At 59.4% G+C, this 23,970-nt stretch overlaps 9 protein-coding genes across 9 annotated transcripts; 6 read left to right on the forward strand and 3 right to left on the reverse strand.

The window, feature by feature from the left end:
* Positions 1-1,471: 1,471 nt before the first annotated feature.
* PLICBS_004288 (uncharacterized protein) lies at positions 1,472-3,306 on the forward strand (the record flags this gene model as incomplete). The annotated part of the gene is made up of 2 exons (XM_018326988.2): positions 1,472-2,700; positions 2,760-3,306. The coding sequence occupies 2 exons, from the start codon at positions 1,472-1,474 to the stop codon at positions 3,304-3,306; spliced, it is 1,776 nt and encodes a 591-aa protein (XP_018174450.2).
* A 532-nt stretch (positions 3,307-3,838) lies between these two features.
* PLICBS_004289 (40S ribosomal protein eS21) lies at positions 3,839-4,170 on the reverse strand (the record flags this gene model as incomplete). Its single annotated transcript, XM_018326987.1, has 2 exons — positions 3,839-4,070; positions 4,139-4,170. The coding sequence occupies 2 exons, from the start codon at positions 4,168-4,170 to the stop codon at positions 3,839-3,841; spliced, it is 264 nt and encodes an 87-aa protein (XP_018174449.1).
* Positions 4,171-5,531: 1,361 nt separating this feature from the next.
* PLICBS_004290 (5'-flap endonuclease) lies at positions 5,532-7,358 on the forward strand (the record flags this gene model as incomplete). The annotated part of the gene is made up of 1 exon (XM_018326986.2): positions 5,532-7,358. One exon carries the CDS (start codon positions 5,532-5,534, stop codon positions 7,356-7,358), a length of 1,827 nt encoding a protein of 608 aa, XP_018174448.2.
* A 164-nt stretch (positions 7,359-7,522) lies between these two features.
* Positions 7,523-8,290, reverse strand: PLICBS_004291 (uncharacterized protein; the record flags this gene model as incomplete). The annotated part of the gene is made up of 1 exon (XM_018326985.2): positions 7,523-8,290. One exon carries the CDS (start codon positions 8,288-8,290, stop codon positions 7,523-7,525), a length of 768 nt encoding a protein of 255 aa, XP_018174447.2.
* Positions 8,291-8,916: 626 nt separating this feature from the next.
* Positions 8,917-10,112, forward strand: PLICBS_004292 (uncharacterized protein; the record flags this gene model as incomplete). The annotated part of the gene is made up of 2 exons (XM_018326984.2): positions 8,917-9,370; positions 9,469-10,112. The coding sequence occupies 2 exons, from the start codon at positions 8,917-8,919 to the stop codon at positions 10,110-10,112; spliced, it is 1,098 nt and encodes a 365-aa protein (XP_018174446.2).
* Positions 10,113-10,911: 799 nt separating this feature from the next.
* PLICBS_004293 (uncharacterized protein) lies at positions 10,912-12,237 on the forward strand (the record flags this gene model as incomplete). The annotated part of the gene is made up of 1 exon (XM_018326983.2): positions 10,912-12,237. The coding sequence occupies one exon, from the start codon at positions 10,912-10,914 to the stop codon at positions 12,235-12,237; it is 1,326 nt and encodes a 441-aa protein (XP_018174445.2).
* A 2,671-nt stretch (positions 12,238-14,908) lies between these two features.
* PLICBS_004294 (uncharacterized protein) lies at positions 14,909-15,690 on the forward strand (the record flags this gene model as incomplete). The annotated part of the gene is made up of 2 exons (XM_018326982.2): positions 14,909-15,044; positions 15,167-15,690. 2 exons carry the CDS (start codon positions 14,909-14,911, stop codon positions 15,688-15,690), a joined length of 660 nt encoding a protein of 219 aa, XP_018174444.2.
* Positions 15,691-16,126: 436 nt separating this feature from the next.
* On the reverse strand, positions 16,127-17,989 carry PLICBS_004295 (uncharacterized protein; the record flags this gene model as incomplete). Its single annotated transcript, XM_018326981.2, has 1 exon — positions 16,127-17,989. One exon carries the CDS (start codon positions 17,987-17,989, stop codon positions 16,127-16,129), a length of 1,863 nt encoding a protein of 620 aa, XP_018174443.2.
* A 1,937-nt stretch (positions 17,990-19,926) lies between these two features.
* On the forward strand, positions 19,927-21,096 carry PLICBS_004296 (uncharacterized protein; the record flags this gene model as incomplete). Its single annotated transcript, XM_018326980.2, has 1 exon — positions 19,927-21,096. The coding sequence occupies one exon, from the start codon at positions 19,927-19,929 to the stop codon at positions 21,094-21,096; it is 1,170 nt and encodes a 389-aa protein (XP_018174442.2).
* Between the last annotated feature and the right edge of the window lie 2,874 nt (positions 21,097-23,970).

The raw sequence follows: 23,970 nt of genomic DNA on the forward strand, positions 1-23,970 counted from the left end.
GAACGAAGGCTACGCAGGCGGGGTTGAGCGACGACGAGGATAAGGCTCGCTGCAGTTCGACAAGTGCCGTATGACTTGGGAGCGGGGCCTGTCAAGAGGGTTGGCGTGGCCCGGTGTGAGTGTGTGGTGTCGTGACTTGTGAGGGCGTGTATCCCGTTGAACTGTCTGGCGGAAGCAATAACTGACGATGTCTGCAGAGCGTGGTGTCACTGCAGCCCGTCTGAGTCTGGCCGACCAGCCATGCCTCCCTTGAAGGTCAGACGGCGACTGGGATGAGCAACGCAGCACAACGGGGGGCAGTGGCCCGTTTCGCCGGATACAGAGAGGCCGCCAAAGGGCCGCTGCAGCCGCGGGGGCCCAAAGTCAAGCGAGGGTTTGCGCCACGCGTTGGTCGATGCTGGGCGTGCCGGTAATTGATAGTAATTGGTGGTGCGGTGGCGGGTTGTATCGCCGCTGGGACGCAGCGAGAGGGCAGGATAGGCGGAGAGGTGAAGCTGTGAAGTTGTGAACTGGAATAAGTGAGGCGCGGTCAACTGAGGCAGGCAGGCAGACAACCAAGGCAGCAGCTTCAAAAGGGTGACGGGAAGCTCTTTCATTGGCTGGAGCAAGCCGGCCGCTGCAGGTGCGCCTACAACGGCGCCGTCACAGCGCCACCCAATCGGCAGCAGCCGAGCCTCAAGCTCATAAACCGCCAGCGCTTGTGCAGGCATGTTTAGGTGGGCTCATCATGAAAGGCTTCATTGAGATGTCATCTCGCAATTTGAGTGATGAGATGCTTGCACGTCTCGGGCTCGGGTTCGCGCGTGCCCGCCTTGTGTTTTTGTTGTTGTGCTGCGTCTGCGAACTGAAGGCGGCGTTGAAAGGCGTTTGTGCGCCGCAGACGCATGCCGGACCAGCGCGCGGAAGCTGTTATACTGGCAGCCGAGTTTTGATGATGTGGAAAGGTGGATGGAAACGAGAATAAGCGTCCGCGGGTGGAAGGGAAACGGGAAAGCAACCTCCCAGCTCTCAGCGTTTTTACCAACTCAAGTTTAGAACCTAAGCGTCTGGTGTCTCAATTCCGCCAGCGAAATGCCAGACGGGCGATCGGGCGCCGCTTTCAGTGGCGTCCAACTCCCGATCTCCGCGTCCCTCATCTCGCACGGCACATCGGCCATCCGCCCGCCAATGTCATCATCGACGCGACCAGCGGCTCGCCCAAAAGAAACGCGTGCCCCGAGTGTCGCGAAATCCCATACGTAGTGCTCATATACGTGAATCTGACATTGCTTAATCACTTGGCCTGCAATTGCTCTCTTCGCCTGCCATTGAGCACCAAGTGAATCGAGCTGTATCTCAGTCTATGCGCCTGCTGTTGAGATTCCGCTCAAGCTTGCCTGCGCTCCCATTTCAAGGAATCGCATCCAGATCGCTTACTGCAACGCCCTTCCCCAGCCGATTGACACCTTTCTCCGCATCACCGTTCGTCACCATGCCCCCCAAAAAGGCCGCGAAGCGAAAGTCGGCCTCTCCGCCCGAGGCAAACGGCGCCGGCAGCAGCAACAACAAACGCACCAAGACAAGCAAGGACCTGCGCCAGCCGCACCCCTTCGCTGACGAGGCCGAGAAGCACGGCATCGTGCTGCGCAAGTACTACCCGCCCGAGATGAGCAACGCCCGCGCGCGCGCCTACAACGCCGACGAGATCCCGCGCCCCATCGAGGACCTCGTCGCCGCCCTCGAGGAGACGGCTGGCGCGCGCAAGGACCTGCCCGTCAAGGACGCCGTCGTGCACTGGTTCAAGATGGACCTGCGCTGCGCGGACAACAGGGCTCTCGCGCTGGCGGGCGAAAAGGCAAAAGAGGCGGGCGTGCCGCTCATTTGTCTGTACGTCGTCAGCCCGCAGGACTACGAGGCGCATCTGAGGTCGCCCGTCAGGGTCGACTTTATGCTGCGCACGCTGCAGGTGCTGCAGGAGGACCTCGCCAAGCTGGACATTCCGCTGTATGTCGAGACGGTGGAGAGGAGGAAGAAGGTCCCGGATCGCATCCTCGAGCTCATGGAGGAATGGGGCGCGAGCCATCTCTTCGCCAACATCGAGTACGAGGTCGACGAGCTGCGCCGGGAGGCTCACATGGTGCACGACCTGTCTGAGAATGGCAAGGCCTTTGAGGTCGTGCACGACAGCTGTGTCGTCCCGCCTGGGCAGCTGCACAGCGGCTCAGGGAACCAGTATGCCGTCTACTCGCCCTGGTTTCGCTCATGGGTTGCCCACATCCACGACAATCTCGACCTGCTAGAGCTCTACGAACCGCCGAGCAAGAACCCGGACAGCGCGCGGAAAAAGTTCAAGAAGCTTTTCGACTGCAAGGTGCCGGACGCACCCAAGAACAAGCAGCTGAGCCAGGAGGAGAAGAAGCGATTTCGCGCGCTGTGGCCGTGTGGAGAGCACGCTGCCACCGACAGGCTCGCCAAGTTTTGCGAGGAAAAGATTGGTAAGTACAAGGAGAAGAGAAACATTCCGGCCGACGACGGGACCTCGAGTTTGTCAGTACATCTATCGAGCGGCACAATCAGCGCGAGGACGTGTGTCCGGACGGCGCGAGACAGGAACAAGACCAAGAAGCTGGATGGAGGCATCGAGGGTATCCAGACGTGGATCAGCGAGGTTGCTTGGCGTGACTTTTACAAGCATGTCCTGGTCCATTGGCCATTTGTCTGGTAAGACGACGCAAATGAGCACGTTGGAATTTCGCTACAGAGACGCTGACGAGGCATAGCATGAACAAGCCGTTCAAGCCAGAGTATTCCAACATCTCGTGGTCCTATGACGAGGACCACTTCCAGCGATGGTGCGAGGGGCGAACGGGGTTCCCCATTGTCGACGCTGCCATGCGCCAGCTCAACCACGTGGGCTACATGCACAACCGCTGCCGCATGATTGTCGCGTCGTTCCTGTCCAAGGACCTGCTGATCGATTGGCGGAAAGGCGAGCGATACTTCATGGAGCACCTCGTCGACGGCGACTTTGCCAGCAATAACGGCGGCTGGGGTTTCAGTGCTAGCGTCGGCGTCGACCCGCAGCCGTACTTCCGCATCTTCAACCCGCTGCTGCAGAGTGAAAAGTTCGACCCGTCCGGCAAGTACATTCGAAAGTGGGTTCCAGAACTCAAGGACCTGGACGACAAAGAGATTCACGATCCGTACGGGCGTGGCGCCGGGGACAAGGCCAAGAAGAAGGGATACCCGGAGCCGATTGTTGAGCATAAGCAAGTTCGCGATCGGGCGCTGAGTGCGTACAAGGAAGGCATCGAGAGTGGCATGTGATGTTCGCTGGCTTCGGTCGGGAAAAGCTTCGTTGCCACTAGCTATGTTAGTAGTGTCAAATACGTGCTGAAAATGTGAGAACGCTGAGCATGTTTGACCCGTATCTGTACCACGGCGAGAAGCTCTACCGCCACGGCTTTTTGAAGGCCACTCAATCTGCGGCAGGGGGACCATCAAAGTGGCCCAGACTCCCAGGTCACAAGTAGCCCCCGCGAGGGCTAGTCCTGGGAGCCTTTGCTAGCCGGCGCACGGCACGTCACGTCTTCGCTCGTCACTTCGGGATTGGGTCGTAAAGATATTGGGAACGGTTCAGCTTGTCTCGAATCGAGCCCAAACGCCTCGAATTGGATGTTGCTAGATGCAGCCAACTCTAGATCCACGCATGCCTTTTTTCCATGCCCGAGCCAAACCCTGGACGCCGGTCAGAATCGAAGTCGCCGTTGTCATCTCTCCGCGGATGTTTGTTGTCCGCGGCGGGCTGGATTATGATGTACCTCTTCCACACTACCCCCTTCGTATCCGCACAACAAATTTATCGCTGGGCGCTCCAGACGCTCTTCACCAGGCCGTCGCGCTGGGCGAGGCGGTTCAGGGCATCGTCGCTCTCGCCCATGGCGCGGATGAAGCCGCACAGAGCGTAGACCTGGTTCTCGCCGGTGATGGCACGGCCGTTCTCGTCAACCTTGGCGATGGAAATCTGAACGGAGCCGTGGTCCTTGGCCTTGATGATGCGGTTGGTAGCGCTGCACTTGCGCGGGACGTAGCTGTGAAGGAGCGGAATATCAGCAATTCGGTTCGGTCGAAGGAAAAAGTATTCGTATAGGCCGCTTACAGGTCGACGATCTCGCCACGGTCGTTCTCCATCTTGACGGTGTTGGAGGAGTGATTTGAGGTGAGTTGAAGTGGTTGTCGAACGTGGGTTGCGGTCGTCGAAAACGCTTGGTGGGATGGCTGCAAAACCGACCGCGAAATTTGACCCGGCTAGACAATTTCGTGGGGCGGGGAGGGCTTTTGTGCGTCAGGTGATCAATCAGGTGACCACGCGAGCCGGTCGTGGGGGTGCCTCTCAAGACCGCGCTATGACCGACACGCTCCACTCTGGCTCCATCGCCAACATCGCGACGCCACCCCTCGATGCCGAGACAGAGTGTTTACCGTTCCTCGCCCATGCACCGCCGCATTGAACCGTCCCGCGACAAGAAGCCACACTGCGGTCTATCGGTGGCCTGAGATGCGCTCTGCGCACTCAGAGATTAGGGGTTCGCGCCATGGCGTCCCCCGATGTGTTCCTATCATCCCCTGCTCGTGAGCGAAGACGCCTTTACGATACAATGTCCTCGTCGCCAGGCCTGCCTTCCATACAGGAGCTGGCTTCGCAGAAGCCGAGACGCCCGCCTCTACGCAGTGGCAGCAAAGCTGCCCCCATCCCGGACGATGCGCCGACGACTTTCACCAGCGCCGGCAGCCTGTGGAAGTCTTTGCAGCAGGCAGATGCAGCGGCCAAGTCGACCCCTGCGGCAAGGGCCCCTACGCCGGAAGAGGTTGAAGACGTCGACACAGCTGTCGCAACCCGAAAGGCGTCAAAGGCAGCGCCAAAGCCCAGGAAACCCCGGCGACAGAAAGAGCCAAAGCCAATTGTGGTTGTTAGTGAGGCGGCTCAATCTAAGGGGCCTGAGTCACCAAGCAAGGACCAACCATGGAGAAAATACAAATCTCCGTCGAAGGAACGAGCCAGCTCGCCGATTATTGAGCTGCCGAAGCCGGGCAGTGACACAGCACCATGTCAAGACGCGGGCAGTAAGACTAGCCCCTTCTTTGTTGGTCACGAAAGTCCCGAGGCCGTCAAGCCAGCGCCAGTCGTCGAAGTGGAGGATAAACTCCCCGAGGTCATGCAGGGTCAAGAGGGGATCGGAGCGGTAGGGCCAAACGACGATGTGCAAAGTGGTGCGAAGACCAAAACGAAGGCCAAGACGAAATCGAAGGCGAAGGCGAAATCGAAAACGAAGGCGAAAGCTGTCTGCCGGAAAGCCGATGACGAACCTTTGCAGCTTGAGCAAGCAATGGGTCGCCGCTTGGACTGGACGCCACCAGCCAAGAAGACCCAAATTATTTTGGATTCCGATTCCCCTTCTACAGAACGGGCCGATCATAATCCACCACAGTCTGGTGAAGCCTCGAAAGACCAGTCTTTTGGCAGTTTGCTTGCGACGTTCAAATGCGAGGAAATGGCACAGCAATCGGTAAACTCAACATCGGAGGAGGAATCGACCTTTCTCAAGAAACGGAAGCTGCTCGAATTCGTCTCGGCGCCAGCACAGGCTGCTTCTGAGCCTGAGTTGGCGATCGTATCGCCGGTCAAGCAGAAAGCTCCCAAGAAAAAGCCACGAACGATCACGGCGCTGGCAACTGCTGCGTATCGGCCACTTACTCAACCCGAGCCGCCGTCCGCCGTGGAAGCTAAAGCCCACAGCGAGCCGCCCAAGCCCAATGATACGAAGGGCAAGGCAGCGGCAAAGCCGCGCAAGCGAGCGCCAAAGCCTTCCAAGAAAAAGGCCCCGCCTCCGAAGCCCATCCTTCTGTCGCCAGGGACAGCCTTGAAACAGGTTGCCGGCCAGGACTTTGTGTTCGGAACATCAAGTCAGCTAGCAAGGGAGCAATCGCCGTCGCTGCTGCGCGACCTGCAGATTGCCATGAAGAGCTCCAACCAGCTGGATCACGCAGATTTTGTTACGCCGTTGAACAGCGACGCCATCGAGCCGGCAGAGAAACGGCTGTCCCTCTGGGAGGCGGCTGCACGGGACGCAGACGGCGATCTTTTTGACGTTGAGGTTCTGAATCTTGTCAATGGCTCTCAACGATTGCCAGGCGTTGCTAGGGAAGAAGATCCTTTTGGATATATCAAGGGCGACGAAGAGCCCGTCGAGTTGCCTCCACTACCGGCAGCGCCTACCGACAATAAGACCATGGACGATGACTCGTTCCTCACACTATCGGACATATTGCCGGCCCCTGCCAAGAAACCCGCTGAGATTGTGGACATTGCCCAACAATCGTCAAGCAGTCAATCTGAAGCAAAGGTGACCAGCAAACGAGGGCAGCCAACGCGCCACCAAGAGGGCAGCATCGCCCAAGCTATCCGTGAACCAACTTCCACGACGACGAGTGCTGGAGAGCCAGAGCAAGCTCTGTCATACGATCATCTTAGCGATGCACAGCTTGCTAAGCAGGTTGCGCAATATGGATTCAAACCGATCAAGAAGCGAGGAGCAATGATAGCCCTTTTGCAGCAATGTTGGCGTCCGGGGGCACAAGGGCAGCCAGCTGGAACGAGGCTGGCCTCGACAACCTCGAAGAGCTCATCCGGACGGCCTACAACGCCAACGGCAGGCGGCAGTGCCTCTGCCGTGGCGACCCCGGAGAAGCGCCCTCGCGGTCGTCCCCGAAAGACCAGCGTCACGGAGCAGCCGTTGCATGAGCCACCGCCTTCGGCTCAGCCACACGCAACGCCAAAGAGAGGCCGAGGCCGACCCAGAAAGGATTCTGTCAGCGGGCCTCCGGGTGTCGCCGCCGCAAAGGCGAAAGCGGGTCCTTCAACGCCGAAGCGGCCGTTGAGGAAGCCGGTGATCGAGATCCCCGACTCGGAAGGCGACGCGGGTGCTGATTCATCAGACACGCCGTGGTCATCGCCTGACGCTACGTTTTCGCCTCCGCAACCGGTCGACCTCACCATGTCCGTTGGCGAAGACACAGAATTATCACTTACGATCTCACCGACGGACCAGCAAACGGAGCTGTTCATGTTCGTGACAAAAGCGGTGACGACGGCACCGAGGACGACCGACCCGGCGAACCCTTCGTGGCATGAGAAGATTCTGCTCTACGATCCCATCGTCATCGAGGACCTGACGTCATGGCTGAACTGCGGACAGCTGACGAGGGTGGGATATGACGGCGAGGTGAGCAGCGGCGAGATCAAGGCGTGGTGCGAGTCGAAGAGCATTTGCTGTCTGTGGAAGGTGAACCTGCGAGGCAAAGAGAGGAAGCGATATTAGGATAGCATTTTGGCATTGATAGCGAGCGACGGCGTTTCAAAGGGGCTGGATGGATGTATTTTTGATGGTCGGTTCATGCGCAGCTATACGCGATGCGCTCGTTCATAGGATGTCAACTTGGTTAGCTGCAGACACCAAAACAGAACTACACACGACGCAATCTATCATTTGACACTCGTGTAGCACTCAAGACCAGGCATCGTCACTTCATCGCAATGTGTCATGAGCCAGTCGCGGCACCGTTGCACATCGTCTTCCTCGCCTTGGAGCACCGCGCTGGGGCCCGTGCGCTTCCAGAACGGCCGCTCAAACCACTCAGGCCGGAAGCCGCCAAACTCCCAGTCAATGATGGCATTAATCCTCAGCGTGTCGGGGTCCACAATCACGTTGTGCTGTCCGAGGTCGTTGTGGCAAAACACGTACTCGCCCTTGCTGTCTCCCCGCGGCCTCCAGCAACTGTTCGCCTTCCATCGACGGCTGGTGACGCGCTGCGGGGCGCACATGAGGGACTCGCCCGGCACGCCGGGCATATCTGAGCGCAGACGGCGCAAGGTCACGACGTGCCCCTCCAGCTCCCGCATGACGACCTCTTTATCCTCTTGCCGCTCCAGTTCCTTCATGCTCACGCCCTCGACGTACTCGCTCTGGAAGTAGAACGCCCCGTCGTCCTCGAACGTGCACTGCGCGCGGGGCAACGGGATGTCTGTGTTCTGCCGCAGAAAGTCTAGTATCGCGGCGTCTGTCTTCCAGCGCTGGGGATACGTCGTGGGGGGGCTGGCGATGATGGCGGCTCCGTGGGGAGGGGACTGCCATTCGTGTGGGCGGAGGGTGCGCTTCATGAACCAGTTGCCTACGTGGAAGTACTTCTTGTCGGCGAGGATGACGGTGCAGCCGGGCTCGCGGCGGGAGTTGAGCTCCTGGTTTGTCACCATTGTTTTTCCTTGATGAAGGACTGGCAGCCAGCCGCCGTCTGTCGTGTGCATGTGCGTACCTAGTCGTGCCCCGCGAGCTGGGGGGTCAATTCACGTCGTCGGGCGGCGCTTAGGCCCGTGTTATTCGCGAGCGCCCCGTTGATGTACGCACAATGGAGGTTTGCTGTCGCCGCTGGACCCCCGCGTCCGCCCCCCCAGCTCGGCAACAACAGCCCTGCGGCGGCATTGCAGGAACGCCCCCAGTGAGCGAGCGTCCGAAGGCACAGGCCACAGGGACGGCAGGGCGGGCCCCGGGGAACCCCCATTAGCGCGCCCCCCCTCCACGGGACCTCGGCTCAATGGCCCACGCCGCCCAAATCTATCCACGGTCAAACGACGTCCGGCGCTCAGATATACCCCGAGAGCTGAGGCGCCGCCGCGGGAGGGGGACGCTTTCCGTTGCCATGTCCTTTGCACTTCCTCACACGCTGAGGCAGTCTTTGAACATTTCTTGTCTGGGATCGAGTCTCGGTGGACGACTGTTCTGTGGTCTTGCTGCAAACACTGCGCGCGTCTCATCACCACCACCACCGCCCTCCTTCTCACCTTGTTGGCGGGGCGTGTTTGCTACAGCACCCAACACCGCCATGGCTCCTCCCCAACCGCAGCGGCGCGCTGCCTCTTCGTCCTCGTCTCCCTCCAGCGGCAGCAAAGGCGGGGCGCCCAAGGCGCGCCTCGAGCCGCGGCCCAGCTCCTCTGTCGTCCTCCTGTCACCCACCAATGAGGTCCTGCTGCTGCACCGCGTACAGTCCTCGTCGACGTTCGCGTCGGCGCACGTCTTCCCCGGCGGCAACCTCGACGACTTCCATGACGGCGATGTTCCCGCCGTTGGCGACCCGGCGCGCCACCGCGATGGCCCCGCGTACAGGCTCGGCGCTGTGAGGGAGTGCTTCGAGGAGACGGGCATCCTGCTGGCCAAGAAGGACGGCGCGCTCATCGAGCTGCCCCCTGCGCAGCGCGACGAGATGCGCAAAAAGGTCCACGCCAATGAGGTCAACTTTGTCGAGTGGGTGAGGTCGCTTGGCGGAGAGCCCGACACGGGTGAGTCTCGTCCCGCTTCCCCCCTTCCCTCTCGTTAGCATCTCGTCGTTTTTCATGACTAGGACTGAAGCATGGGTGTTGACACGGTGAAATCGCAGCCGGCCTCGTGCCCTTTACGAGATGGATCACGCCCGTCGGCGGCCCGCCCAAGCGCTTCACCACGCAAATGTACGTCTACATGCTGCCGATATCGCGCACCAAGGTCCCCTCCGAAATGTTCATCCCCACGGCCGACGGCGGCGTCGAGCACACGGCCGCGCAGTTCGCCCCCGCGACAACCTGGCTGGAGCGCGCGCGCCAAGGCTCCATCATCGTCTTCCCGCCGCAGTACTTCCTGCTGCACATGCTGAGCCGCTTCCTCACGGGGGGCACGGCGTCGCTCGAGGAGGGGCCCCTACACTTCACCGCGCAGCGCAAGAAGCTGCGCGCTTTCCTGCGGCGCGTGCCCACGGCGGACACGGAGAAGGGGCGCGCGCACCCGACGGCCGCCATCGCCTGGGCTGACAAGGTCATGTGCCCGCACCACTTCAAGATCACGACGCCGGACGGGCGTGTTGTGCTGGGGTTGGATAAGCCTGGGCCGGAGCTGGAGGGCGAGGAGGATAGGGGCGGTGACTGGGAGAGGGTCATGCTGGTCAAGTTTGGGACCGGCGGCGCGAGGGAGGTGGAGGTGAGGCTGAGGGAGGATGTGCTCAAGGCTGCGGCGGAAGAGGAGGAGGGCCAGCAGCGCTCGAGGCTGTAAATATGATGATGGGCGACCTTGTGGCTGGTGAGGCTTATCCCGGATCGCGATGACTGGCTGGCTCGCGATGATGTGCCGGCACCCGTATATAGCATTTGACACTCGACATAGCAAGACCAAGATATCCGCCGACTGCTACTGGAAATGTAGCGGCATAGAGCGCAGATCATACACGCATCTCATTCTTTCGGGCAGTGGTGTTCGTAACGCACTCACGCTGCTCACGAGGCAACGAAACGCAGGTCTGTTCAACAACGCACCCGCGCAACACAGGCCTCCCCTTTCTCAACAGCACGTTTCTGCGATAACTTGCACTCCTATTCCTCTTCCAACGAGTAAGCAGTCTATTGAAAGTCTTCTCTGCACCATACGCAGGCCTGCGACTTCTTCTTCTTCCACCTCTCGAGTCCCTCACGTTTCCTGATCTCGCACACCACTGCGCGAGAGCCTGCATCTCCTGCCTGCGCACCAGCCAGTCTTCAACAATCTTCACCAGCAAGCGCATCGCAATTGTTCCCGTTGAAGAATCTGCCCTCCGCGCCTAACCTGGCTTATTGTTCCCGCGCTGCGCCTACTCGCCTATTCATACCTGCGCTTCACAATCGTTCTAGCACCGCGCTAGCCCACCACATCCCGCACTATACCAAACGCGCACGCAACTCCCTATTATTGCACCGCTCGCGCATTGTCTCGCCCTCTATTATCCATCAACAATAAACTGCGCTCTATTCATCAGGGCCAAAGACGATTGCGCAACTCACTCGCCAGCAGGCCCCCAGAATCACTATATATTGAGGCCATGTCCGCCCCCTCCGCCGAGCCGTCTTCCCTCCCTCCTCCACCGACTCACTATCCGCCTTGTCCGCATCAGAAAGACAGCGAGAGAGAGCTTTACGCACGACTTCGTCAAGTATACCAAGGTCACAGTGACACCTGGGACGACGAGTCTCGCTCAGCCTGGTTCACATCCGTCATTGACAAAGCTACGCTTGGCGACACAACCACCAGAAAGGTCTCTGCACATAACATTGCGCGTTGCGTCACTGCCGAGACGGTCACTTGGGCACATTTCTGCGCGTTGAGCACCATCTTCGAGAATCGGTTCCAGAACAGCAAGAAGTTCGTCAAACTTGTTCTTGCAAGGTATCCCAGCGCGGACCTCGACGGCCTCTCGTTCAAAGAGAGCTACAAACTTCCCAACGCGGAAAGCACGCTCGTCAAGGACACAGACGGCGAAGCGTCGTCGTCCGATTCACAGGACGACAAGTCAGACCAACTACTTCAATCTCGCCCACCTTCGTCCCCACCTCTCCAAACACCTCCAACAATGCCCGTCCAGACTCGTTCTGCGTCGGCCAAGCCGCTTTCGTCTGTGGCTCCCCCACCTGCTCAGGTCACTGGACCCAAGGAGAACATGCCTGCGCCGCCTGAGGATTCCCCCGGCGCCAGAAGAATCAAGCGAGAGCCCTCGGAGGAGGAGCAGCAGCTGCAGCAGCCTGCTGCCATCGACACCACCACTGCTGCGCCTGCCCCAGAGCCCAAGAAGCGCAAGCGTCTGCCCGGTTCCGCACCAAAGCGCCCTGCCGCCGCCGAAGAAGAGACTGCCCCGGCCCCAAAGCGCCAGAAGAAGACGGCCAAATCCACCAAGTCTGCTGCTTCCACCTCCCAAGCCGACAAGAAAACAGACGAAAAGGGCGCCAAGAAGACCAAAGGAAAGGGCAAGGCAAAGCCCGCCGCCAACAGCATCGACAACAACCAGACTGTCGCAACCCCTTGCGCCGCCTCCACCATGCCTGCCAACGCCGCAGATGAGCCCACCGGCCCCAAGAAGCGCGGCCGCAAGCCCGGCACCACCAATAAGCCTCGCGCCGACATCGCCGCCCTCGTGGCCCGCGTCGACGCCCTCGAGGCTCAGATGAAGGAGCTCCAGGCGAAGAACGAGAAGCTCGAGGCCTTCAAGGCAAATATGCGCGCGTACCGCCGCAAGCAGTCGGAGCAGATCTTGCGTCTGCGCCGGTGGGTGACCGCCGCGCAGGGGCAGGGCGTGCCCGTGCCGGCGGAGGTGTGGGACGCGCTCCTGCGGGCCCGCGCGGAGAGCAAGAAGGCCGTCAAGGCCGAGAAGTGAGGGAGGGGACGGAGCGGGGGAAGGAAGGAAACGGGGGGAACGGGGGGAACGGAGGGAACGGGGGAGACGGGGGGGATCTGGGGAAGCGCGGGAATGGGGGCGACGGACGGAACGGGGGGAATGTGGGATAGGAAGGGAAGGAAGGGGAGGAACGGGCACGGCGGACAGCCGCTGTGCGTAGACAGTTCAACGACAGAGACGATTTGCGGTTTATTTGAAAGCCTTGTTCTATGACGTGAAGTGATGTTATTTGGCCTTGCCAGCGTCGTCGCGGACACAGTGTCATCGTACACACTGAAGCTGTATGAGTTGCGATGTCTTGAAGGGTACGTCGTCGGTCGACTAGTGGGCTGTGACACTATAAAAGCCGACCCCCAGCCTTATTCCACAGCTCGGCATGGACCGTAGTGAGGGGGGTGCCCGTTTCCATGCTTGCAGGGTGTGAAGTCTCGGTCACCGAACGCGTTATCGTGCTTTATGTCGTACTCGTTGGTCAACGAGGTCAAGATCATTCGGGACTGAGCACGTAAATTACCCACGGGAGGACCATCACTACAAACGTCTGGGTAGTTGCTCAAACAAATACTTTGCTACGATTCTTGACCTGAGAAAGGCATGTTTCCACAGGAGCAGAAACAGATTCGACGAATGGCGACCGCCGCTGTTTCAGGCGAGGCCGATGACGAGAGTGCGGTGAGAAGCACAGTTACCGGCTCTAGGGTACTTCGCCCCTACGTGCCTATTGCCCGACACAAGTTACACGACACGTACTCTTTGAGGAGGCCATGCGTCCCCTGAGGACGGACGATGAGAAAGCAGAATGGGAAGGATGGGCCGAGGTAGAGTCGGAGCCGGCAAGTTTGGAGGGGTTCCAAATATTCAGGCCAAGGAACCCTTCACTTGCGAGAGCGGGGATCTAAGCCGCCCGCCGTGACTGGACTGGAACTTCAAAACTCTTGCCTTTTTGGTTTCACCTGACTTTCTGCCCTGATTATCGCTGTGTAGACAGCCCTTGCTTGGCCTGGTGTTTCTGTTTAAATATGCGCCACGTCTAGCGACGACAGGGACGACGACGAAGTTTAACAAGGTCTGGTTCGCCAACCAGCCAGGTGAGTATGCACAGCATGTCAACCTCCTCCAGCTGCGCTTGGGTGCAGTCCAAAAAGGCACGTGGGGGCGGGTATAATGTACCCTAGACTCGGTGAACGGTGCGTGCCCGGTGGCCACCATTGACAATGGAGTTTGTGTGGGAAGCACGTCATTTCACGGTCTCGACAGGCTCCCGCGTCGGGGAACCGTGGCTGGGCTACCTCCGTTGTAGTACAAGTTGTTCACACATCTCGTACTGTACCCATAACAGCGCTCATCGTTCACTCATGGCATAATGGGATGCGGCACCTGATTTCGGCTGGCGGCGACAACATTAGCGTACTTGATGCAGCGCGCGACTCCCAGGCCGTGGGCCACTGCCGCAAGTGACGTAAAAGTCGTCCCCCAACGGCTCACCTCCAATGGGGAAACCATCCAGCCTCAGTAGCCGGCAATTCACCGACTCCGGCAACCTGCTCCTCAACGCCCACGTTAAATTCTCTCGCCATCCGCGCCACCACAGCCGCAGGTACCAGGGGCTATTTAGTTCATCACCGGCAAAAACCAGCTCAAGCACGACGGGCCAGCCCACAAAAGCGCCAATTATTCAAGCTTAACCCAATCTTTCTTCTCTTCCTGCGACCGTGCCCCGCGGGGCGGCGCGCACCTGCAGGGATCAGATCATGAGGGTAATGATGCAGCAGTGCGGTGCGGTGCGGCTTCCCGCCGTTGCGCAGATATGCGCAAGTTTTCTCGAATCGCGAGTGGGGGGGTCGCCCCGCGTCCTTGGTCCCGTTTCCCACCCCCAGCAGCAGCGCGGCCCCGTCGCGGTTTTTTGGGTCTTGTGCTCGCTTCGTTCCGAGACACGCTGCCCAGAGATCATGGCCGGCCGACGGGCTGGGCAGATCGTCCTCGGCGTGGCAGTGAGGATGGAACCCGGTGGTGTGCCCGTCGTAATGCTTGTGCGAACGGCCGTCTGGGCTGTGTAAGGAAGGAGGAGGAGGAGGAGGTCAATCGCCCGGAGCCGGACTGCGGGGGAGGAGACCCTCGGAGCTGGGATGGACGGACGGACGGACCCCACCCCCGAGAAGTTCTGGAGCGAGCGCGCGCCCGGCGCCCGGATCGCCGACTGACTTGGACACACCAGAGGCCCATCCATGGGCCATGGGCCATGGGTCGGTCGCACCAACCAGCCGCGGGCGCGCGCCTCCTCCTCCTCCTCCCAGCCGCCGCTGATGGGACGAACGAACAGAAACCAGGGAAACGCGGGCCCGGGAGAGAAAAAGTCCCTCTTTGTTTCTCAGCCGTCCCGTTCAGAAACGCAATAGTCTGCCCTGTCCCTGTCCCCTGTGAGCACGCCTATCATCTCGTCGGCGGCCCCCCTCCCCACGCCAACGACGTTGGCTCGCTGCTCGTTTACTTGCCTGATTTATATAATTGTCGGAGCTGCTGCTGCTGAATCCTTTCTCTCCTCCTCCCGCGCTGCGCTGTCTCATACCTCCCGTCTGCCTACCTCCCCACGATCACACCTACCTACCTGCCTACCTACCTACCTATCCGCAACAGCAGCATATAGACAGCCATGCTCTCCACCGCCCTCCTCGCCCTGGCGGCCGCCCAAGGCGCCGTCGCCCACTTCGGCCTCACTTACCCGTCCTGGCGCGCCGATACGCTCGCCCACGAGGACACCTCCAACTACAGCCAGTGGACATATCCCTGTGAGTCTTCACTTCCCTTATCCCCTCCCCCAATTGCTCTTGATCTTCGCCTCACCCTCGAAAGAGAGGGTCGGAGTTACTACTGGCATGTCAATCATGCTGACCACTGCATGTGCAAAAAGGCGCCGGCGTCCCCTACGGCAAGGGCAACACCACCGACTGGCCCCTCGACGGCGGCTCCCTCAAGCTCGAGCTCCACCACCCCTGGACCTACGTCTTCGTCAACCTCGCCGTCGGCGAAAACTCGACAAACTTCAACGTCTCCCTCACCCCGCAGTTCTGGAACACCACCGGCAAGGGCACCCTCTGTGTCCCCAAGGTGCCCCTCCCCGTCAACGTCACCGACGGCACAAAGGGCAGCATACAGGTCGTCACCCTCGGCGAGAGCGGCAGCGCCCTCTACAACTGCGCAGACATTCGCTTCTCCAAGGACGCCAAGCAGCTCGACGGCTGCTCCGCGGGCAACATTACCGTCGCGGCTATCAAGGAGCAGAAGAACGGCACGGCCAACGGCACGGACGGTGCCAACAACTCGACTGCTGGTGGTGGCAAGGGCTCCGGCGCCGGTTCTGTCGGCGTTAATGCCATCGCTGTGGGTAGCGTTGCCGGCCTGGCGTCCTTGTTTGCCATCGGGCTGGGCTTCTAGACATTCACGTAGCGATGCGTTTCATGACTTGCCGGAGTAGACTGGAGTTTGGAGCGTGCCACACCCTCTCTGCGCGCGGGTCCGAGGGAAAAATATAAGCTTCTATTAATCACAGCCATGAATGCAAATGCTACCCGTTTGGCGCGTCATGCAATGCCATGTAATGCAATGCGCTGTACATCTATGATATATGTCGTTGAGAAAGGGTATGAGTCGAGCCATTATCGTCATCCGTCCTCTGCGCATGTCAATTCAAGTCCTCATTTGGTGGCTGCGACTGTAGAGTCTCACCCGCTCCTTAGCAACCCCTTCAATATGCGCCTCGTGTTCCGTCCGTAAATGTCAAATGTTCCCAAGCGTTTATCTCGGCAAGTAGGAGATTGGTAAGTCGAGTAGTGTCGGCTTCACATGAAGCAATCCAAAATATAGCATCTCCTCATCGCACATCCGTGAACTGGTCTGCGGTCATCTCTTGCAGCACCTTGGCCATGCTGATGCGTTGGATGGGGTTCGGTGTCAGCATGTCCTTGATCAAGCGCTCCAGCCGATCGCGCATGCTCAACCTCTCGCGCGCCTCAAAAATCTCCGTCAGCCAGTCGCGCATCTGGGCAACGGCGGGTTGTCCGTTCCCGTGCTGCTTGTATGGCAGGCCCGGGTTGTTGATGCCGCCAATCTGCCAATACAGTGGCTTTGGGTGATGCCGCCTTGCTCGGCTGTCTGGAAACGGGATCTTGCGCATCACATAGAGCATCGTGATGCCCAGCGCCCAGACATCCGATGGAGGGCCACGGAGCTTCTTGCCGATGAACTCGGGTGGGACATAGTATGGTGTGCCACCGGTTGTTGGGGAGTTGGCAGCGAGCGTCGACAGGCCAAAGTCGCACAGCACAGCGCCTCGCTCGGGAGAATACAGGATATTGGCGGGTTTGATGTCGTTATGAACCAGCCTCCGTCCGTGCACGTAGTTGAGGGCGCCGGCAACGTCGCGCAGGATGCGCACCGCGTCGTCGCGGCCACCGACGAACTCGTCCGACCTGTTCCTCCACCGGCTCGACGATGCCAGATCCGGTGCCGGTACGTGCTCCATGTATAGGGACAGGAACCGCGCGTCACCTCCGTAGTAGCGCACGATGGAGTCGTGCTTCAGGTCCTCCTGGCTCTGGCACTCGCGCAGCCACATGTCGGCTTGACGAATGACGTTCCGCTCATGAGCGAGATTCTTATCGTTCGCGTTGGCGGTGCGCGTCTTGAGGACCTTGACCGTGACAATATTGTCCGGGACATGCGAGTGCGTGGCCTTGTACACGGCAGACAGGGCCGTCGACGCGATGGGGTCCCTCTTGGTGAGCTGGTACGCGTCGACTTCACACACTCCAGGGACGAGAATGGTGTCTCCCTGCTCGGCATCCAATAACGCGTGGGCAGTGGCGGCCGACAGCTCCTTGGTCTCGCGACCCTTTGGCAGCGGGAACACGAGCGGCTCGGCGGACGGGCTGAGGAACATGATGACACCGTCGTCGGCCTTGTCGGCATCGGAGATGCGACGCTTAACCCTCTTGCCGTCCTCGTCGGGCGTAAGAGACCGCTTACCGCTGGTGTTGCTCTGACTAAAGCTTGCGCCTTGCGACGCCGAGTCTTCTGGCAGTGTCGGTTGGGGCTGGTAGAGCGTAACGGGGCGCTTCTCCAGAACCCTAAAGTCCAAGACGGCAATGTCTCTGGCCTTCATCCTCCAGGTCCCTGGCCTGAGGCTCCTGGCGAGACCTGGGTTGACGACATGGCTCTCATTGGAGGGCGGGCTGGCCAGCGGCGTCTGGGATATCCTTGACAGCGTAATGGGGACGTCGGATTTGTTGAGGAAGACGACCTTGTCACTGGCCGGATCATAGTAGAGCTCGCACCACAGCGGCGGCCGCGAAGACTCGTCCTGAGACTCGCCGGGGATCCTGACGGAAAACTTGATATCTTTGGAGGTCTGAGTCACAGCCAGAACCTTGTGCTCGGGCTGCTCAGACGACGCGACCTCGGCGCGGAGGGCGAGCCACTGGCAGTTGTCGCTCCCGGGACTGACGGAGCGGGTGTTGGGCAGGCGGGTAAGAGGTCGCACGAGGATGCGGATGCCCTGGCGGTGGTGGCAGTCCTCGACCTGCAAGACGTCGAGCGGGACGACCTCGCTGTCGGGGAGGCTGCCTGGCTCCTCGACGCGGATGCGGTTGTATCGGGCATCAATCTCTGATTGCGAAAAAGGCTCCGTCCTCTCCTCCGAGACCCCTTCCGAGGGCTCGGGCCTGGGTTCGGCCATAAGAAGGGGAAGAAGGCTCAGCAGTCGGTGATGCCTAACAAGCTGAGCGGCAGGGCTGGGTTCGTGGTTGGCGATGAGTACAAGCGCGACGGAGTTCAGGTAGGTGGCGGTGGATGGTTGGTGGGGGGGACGGGAACTGGAGAAGGGGTCCCGTCTCCAGTGCGTGCGTGCGTGCTTGGCTGGTGGGTGGTGGCCTCTTGGTTTGGGGAAGAACTGGGAAGGTACGAACACGTCGTAGTAATACGGAGCAGTGTTAGGCGCAGTGTAGGTAAGGCGCAGCGTTAGGCGGCGGGCGGCGGTGTTGTGCGCGCGCGACCAAAAGATGACGAGGCGGCTCTGCCAGGCAGCGCCGCGGGGTGCGGACAGGGCAAGTACTGTCGGTGCTTGATAATGTATTCTGACCGTGTTCACTCACAGAAGACAGATGTGGACAAAGGCAAGCGAAAGAGGGAGCAAAACGACAAGGGGCCAACGTCAACGATGCGCCGGGCGCACGCCATAAATGCAGGAACACGCACAGAAATGGAACAGAGTCGTCATAGTCATATGGGCAGGACGGGTGCGCAGGCGTCCTGAACTGCTGATGGCGGGTTGAAAGAGTGACGAGAGGTAGCGGCGTCTCAGCCTCAAGTCTTGAGCACGAGTCATCAGTCATCGGTGGCCTCCTGCACGCTGGTGGACGGGGACAAGGCACAGCAGCCCGGGGGACCGCTGCTGGTGCCAGTGCGGGTGCCTGATGGCGGGCGACAGGCGACGGGCCGCCTGGCAGCGAGAAACGCTGCACGGGACTGTTAGCCGCCAGTGTCCCAGCGGATGGGCTGTGCTAACAGGCGGAACCCAGTGTGGCTGATGGGGGGGCGGGAGATGGGAGGAATTACCCGTCGCGGGGAGGCGCACACGACCTCCCAGGTTGAAGCCCACCGTGGCTGGGCTCTCACTCCTCCCTGGCTGCTGTGCCTGGTCCGCCCCGCCCGTCTTCCCGGCAGCGGCTGTCGCCGCCACACCCCAGCGCTGGGCTTGACTGCGCCTCGCCCGGCCTCGCACACAGCCCGTCAGCTGGGCTCCCATCTCCCTCTCCGATCGGAGAGATGAGATTCAGGTGAGTGAGAGAGGATGGTGAGCGGGCAAACTCCAGCGACGCGCCTACTGAGTGACCCGCGACGGGCATGCCGCTTCTTTGTACTTTCTATATCGCGAGCTCGTCCCATGTGACGGCACGTCATGGCACGCCGTGGCAAACGAGCCGAGCTTGCGGTCGCGTGTGCGCCGCCTGATCACGATGAGTGACCGCTCTCTCACCAGGCACGCCGTTGTGGTGCGTGAAGCCGTCGTGGCCTCGACCGGGTCGACAGGTGACCGCCAGTCGTCTAACAGCCCACTCGGGAGGGACAGTGTGCACCACCGGTGGCAACTGTCCGTGTTTTTCGAGACGTTGACGGCTGCGTCGCTAATGCAGCCGGGGTAGGCTTGCATTCAGCCCCCGCCCGCTAGCAAACGATTGGCCCGCGACGCTTATGCAGGCTGCGTGATTGGTCCACGCAAATGGCGGAGCTGCAGTTTCACGACATGGCGCCCAATGAAATGGCCCGTCATCTTCTGCCTGAGGCCGCAACGCGCAACCCCTTGGACACCCGATTGTGGACCGTGTTATGTTGCTAGTACGCTGTCCCCCGGCGGCGCTGCCCGTCTGTTTTCGTCACCAGAGCAGGCTCGCTGTCCCCGTCTGTCCCGTCCATCTCGCCATTTTGCACGATACACACTCTCTAACGCCGTCAATCCCGCTGCCCGCTTCGCCAGCAACCGTCGAGATGCCTCTCTTCACCAGTATCAAGCAGTAGATATGCTCTTGTGTGCAGCCTACACCAAGCGTTGAATCGCAAGATTGACGGGCGCGTGCCCTCGAACTGCGGCTTGACGCCCCCCTCGACTCTCGCAACATGGACGACATTGACTGGGCGTGGCCCTTCTGGAAGTTCGGCATGAAGAAGGACGACCTCTATACGACACTCCACGACCGCTATAACACCTTTACCTCCACTATTCAAGACCCCGAAGCCTTTCACCACGACGTCTTCGAGATCTCGCACGATGCCGACACTGCTGAGCAGTTTCACGGGCTCCTGGCGGCCCGCCGGCAGCAGCGCCTCCGTGAGCTCAACGAGTCTCTGGAGGCGCTCGCCGTCGAGATCATCGCCAACCCGAAGCTGATCGGCACCGAGCAGTGGCAGCACGCCCTGCAGCTCTTCCGCACCCGCTCCTACGACTCTATTGTCAGGTACTTTGCCAGCTACCTGCCCGAAGACCACATCGACCATCTGTCGACGTCGTCCTACTCTTCCTTCTCCGAGGCCGACAGCGTGCACACTGTCAGCACCAAGGCGAGCAGTACCGAGGATGCTCCTTGTTCCCCGTTCGCCCACGGCGAGTTCTTCCCAGACGGTCCCGTCATGACCGTCGAGCCGTGTATTATCGACCATGATGCCTGCCCGGCAGGTCCGCTGTCACCTCCGGAGTCGGAGGCCATGCACTCCGAGGCGATTTCGTCGCCCCCTGATTCCATCACCTACTCCACGAACCCTCCATCCCGCTCCATGTCGTTTTCAGGCTCGGAGTCGGGGCTCTGCCCTGAACTCCTTCGACGCCGATTCGAGCACCGCGGTGATGACGAGACGTCCCAATCCGATAGCTGCGACACGACTGTCACGTCGGTCTGCGACTCCGCCGAGACCCGGTCTTCGTGCGATTGCGCCGACGATGCATGCGAGGACGAGGACGAGTTCCCTACTGCTCAGTTTCCCGACGACCACTTCGACTGCCTCGACACCCCAACCCTGAATGCCGCCAATGATACCCTAGAATCCGATACCCCGACGCCAAGGCAGGAATGTGTTGCATCCTCATACTTGGAGTACAAGTCTGTGGCCGCCAGACGATTACCCTCACCACATCGACGGTCGCCCTCACCGAAATCGCACCTGACACACCGAGACGCCGGGAAACTGGCGCGGGAGGTACGACGAAGTCCGGAGGAGGCGTTGAGCAAGATACAGAAGCCTTTGCAAGAAGCACTGCGGAAGAGACCCAAGGGCAGGAGACGGGTTGACTAGCACCGAGGCAAGCGGCTGTATATATGTGAACCTAACTGTACATATCTGTATCTTATGACACTAACGACCAGAATACCTTTTTACCGATGCTTGATGTCATGATGAAGCGACAGTAGCGTTTCCTGACCATTCGTCGGTGACCCGCTGACGGCCAGTTACGACGTCGCCGGGCCTGTTTTTCTGGGGCCCGGGAGGTGAGTGCAGTTTCTATTTTGCCTCTTTGCGCAGGCGTGACTGGCGCTGGTGGCCGCCATCACGAAGGCAAACCCGGTCAGCCGACCAGTCGGCTTGACCCGAACTCGGATCCGCCCCTGCGGTCACGGGCGCGCGCACCACCACGCGAATGTCATTTTTAGTATTACCCCTTTCGCCTCGTGAAAGTCGTCGCGGCTGCCCAAGGTGAGTTGCGTACTGCGATGACGTAGGTGAGTAGTATGCCAGCAACACGGCAAGGTCGGGCTTCGAGTGAAGCTGTCAACTTTGACTTGTTGTCCCGCGCACGCATGGCTTCGAGGTAAGTAGGTCATGTCATGTATTTACTGTATGATACTGGCGCGCGATTGATACCATTTGATGACTTCTTTGGAGTTGGCAGGACTGGTGATTTCTTGTTGGGAGAATTACATAGCTCTACTGTATATCGTAATTGCAAAGCATCCAGTTTCAACTGTATCTGCTCATTTGTGCTCCTGGAAAGGACCTTGTGTGACCGTCCTGGCCGTTTGCTGCCTTGCGGTGAAGCCCAGCGCAAGGCAGCAGACGTCTCGTAACCGCCCGGCGTGCTCTTACTGCAGACGGCCGCATAAATATCTGCACACTTTGGTAATGTCCGCACGTTGTACATTTTGAGACGTGCTATGCGGCACTGATCATTGCAGTAGAATCCTGCCCCACTGGAGGGGGATATCCGAGTTGCAGGTCGTCACCAAACGCCGGGGTAGGTGGGACGTGCTCGCCAGTCTCTTGAAGAGAGCCCCGCACCACTGTCCATGTCGGCTGTGAGATCAAACCTCTGAGAACGATTCGTTGCGGTAATTACGATCGGTACGACATGAGGAACATGAAGGGAAAGGCGATAGGGCTGTTTCTTTTAGTCATGCCCATGTACCGGTGCCTGACAATGGCGCTGTCCCGTGCGGTCTGACTATGATGGCGGTGCAACCAGAGTCATGGCCATGCATGAACAGGAGCACAGGGCAGGCTCTCCGCCGGAGGTTCCGTCGGATTACCAGATCGGGACATCAGCAACAACACGCAACCTATGAGTGAACTCGACATAGTATACCGTCGCGGGCCGCACCGCGGCTGCTCAACAACATGCGAGGTGAAAGTCCTGTTCAGGGTGATGAGGGCACCATTGCCGTGAGAGGACTAGAATGTTTTAGCCGTGACTTGGTTCTCCGACTCATGCTTGCAAGACTTTTAGAAATATCACTCACGGTTATGGCTGGGAGACGGCAAGGGATTACCGTGCATGTACTGCCAATTGATGTGTGTTGGCGGCGAGAAGACGCCACGCATGATCACGGCCAGGGGCGACAGTCAATTATTGTCACGGGATTGTGATTGATCGCATCAAGCCTCTTGATCTTGTGAAGTCCATGACTTATGCCAAGTTGTGCCGGGTTGCCGGCCGGTGTTTAGCTGGCTCATATCTGGCTGCAATTGAGTCCTTGCGTCCATGTCTGCTAGACGCAAGGTGCGGTTCTGAGCGAGTGCGGCTGATATTCATCACATTGGACTATCAGACGTCAACTTCGAAGACGGTAAGAGGCACGGTGTTCGGACCTTGACAAGGTCCTGTTGAGTAATATTGACGTTCTTCGCCCACGAAGTGAACGACTAGGCTACTTGACCAGCGGACACTCACCGAGTCACACGAAGGCAATTCGACCGGCATTGCGAGGATCAACCAGCTGAGCATCTCTGTTGACTGACGTTCTGGCATGTCTGGGATCGATTCATGCTTTTCTGATGAGTCGTTTCCGTCCGGCGTCGTGCCAAGAGCACCCAGAGAGAGTTCGTGACGGGGGCAAGCAACTGTCTGGCGAATGCCTGCCTGGTCACTAGATACGATTGCAGCTAACTCGAGAGAGTGCTTGAAGCCGGAGCGAACTTCACGTAGATCCGTTTGCTCGTCCCTATGGCCAGACAGATTGGCTTGCAGAAGAGGGTGGTTCTGGACACGGAGTGTGCAGCCTGACGACCAGACGCCTCGTCCAGATTGTGTAGAAAACATATCTTCAGTGATGCCGAGGACCATCCCACGAGGCTGTCGTTGCCTGGTCTCACTGCTTTCGAAGTCAGGAATACTGCGCCGAGGGGTGTAAGAGCACGCTACGACTCGTGGCCAATATCCCCCTTTGTCCATCTGCAGACGTTGTGTCTACGAGAATAATGTAAGTTATCGGCATACTTCTCTAGATTTAAACCATTGCGGCATTTCTACGTGCTGCTGTGATATGTGACAGGATCAACAACACCGTCAACATTCAGCTGTCGTGACCGATGTGCCGAGAAAAGAACCTCCTGAATCACTCATACTCGACTGTCCTTGCTCGTGTCCTTCTCCACCGAACTGCAGGCAGCCTAGCGAGGAAAGACGTCCAACCAATGTCACCTCATGAGACGTCAAGTAGCGTTCTCATCGGAGACGGTGAAGTAATGCAAACTACATCGCGATGAACTGAAAACATGTACACTGCTCGCGTTTCGGATCTCTATATATGATCCCCTGTGACGCCCTTCTAACGAAACGTCTTTGCCCCCGACTCCCACAGCACATCGCAGTAGATTGCAGCAAGTCATCAATCGATCTCCGAAGTTCAATTTCTACGCATCATCATTTCGTACTCACGACATCACGCCGACAAG

The sequence above is a fragment of the Purpureocillium lilacinum genome, assembly GCF_023168085.1.
Source record: "Purpureocillium lilacinum CBS 284.36 DNA, scaffold_3, whole genome shotgun sequence".
In the NCBI taxonomy this organism is placed as follows: Eukaryota; Fungi; Ascomycota; class Sordariomycetes; order Hypocreales; family Ophiocordycipitaceae; genus Purpureocillium; species Purpureocillium lilacinum.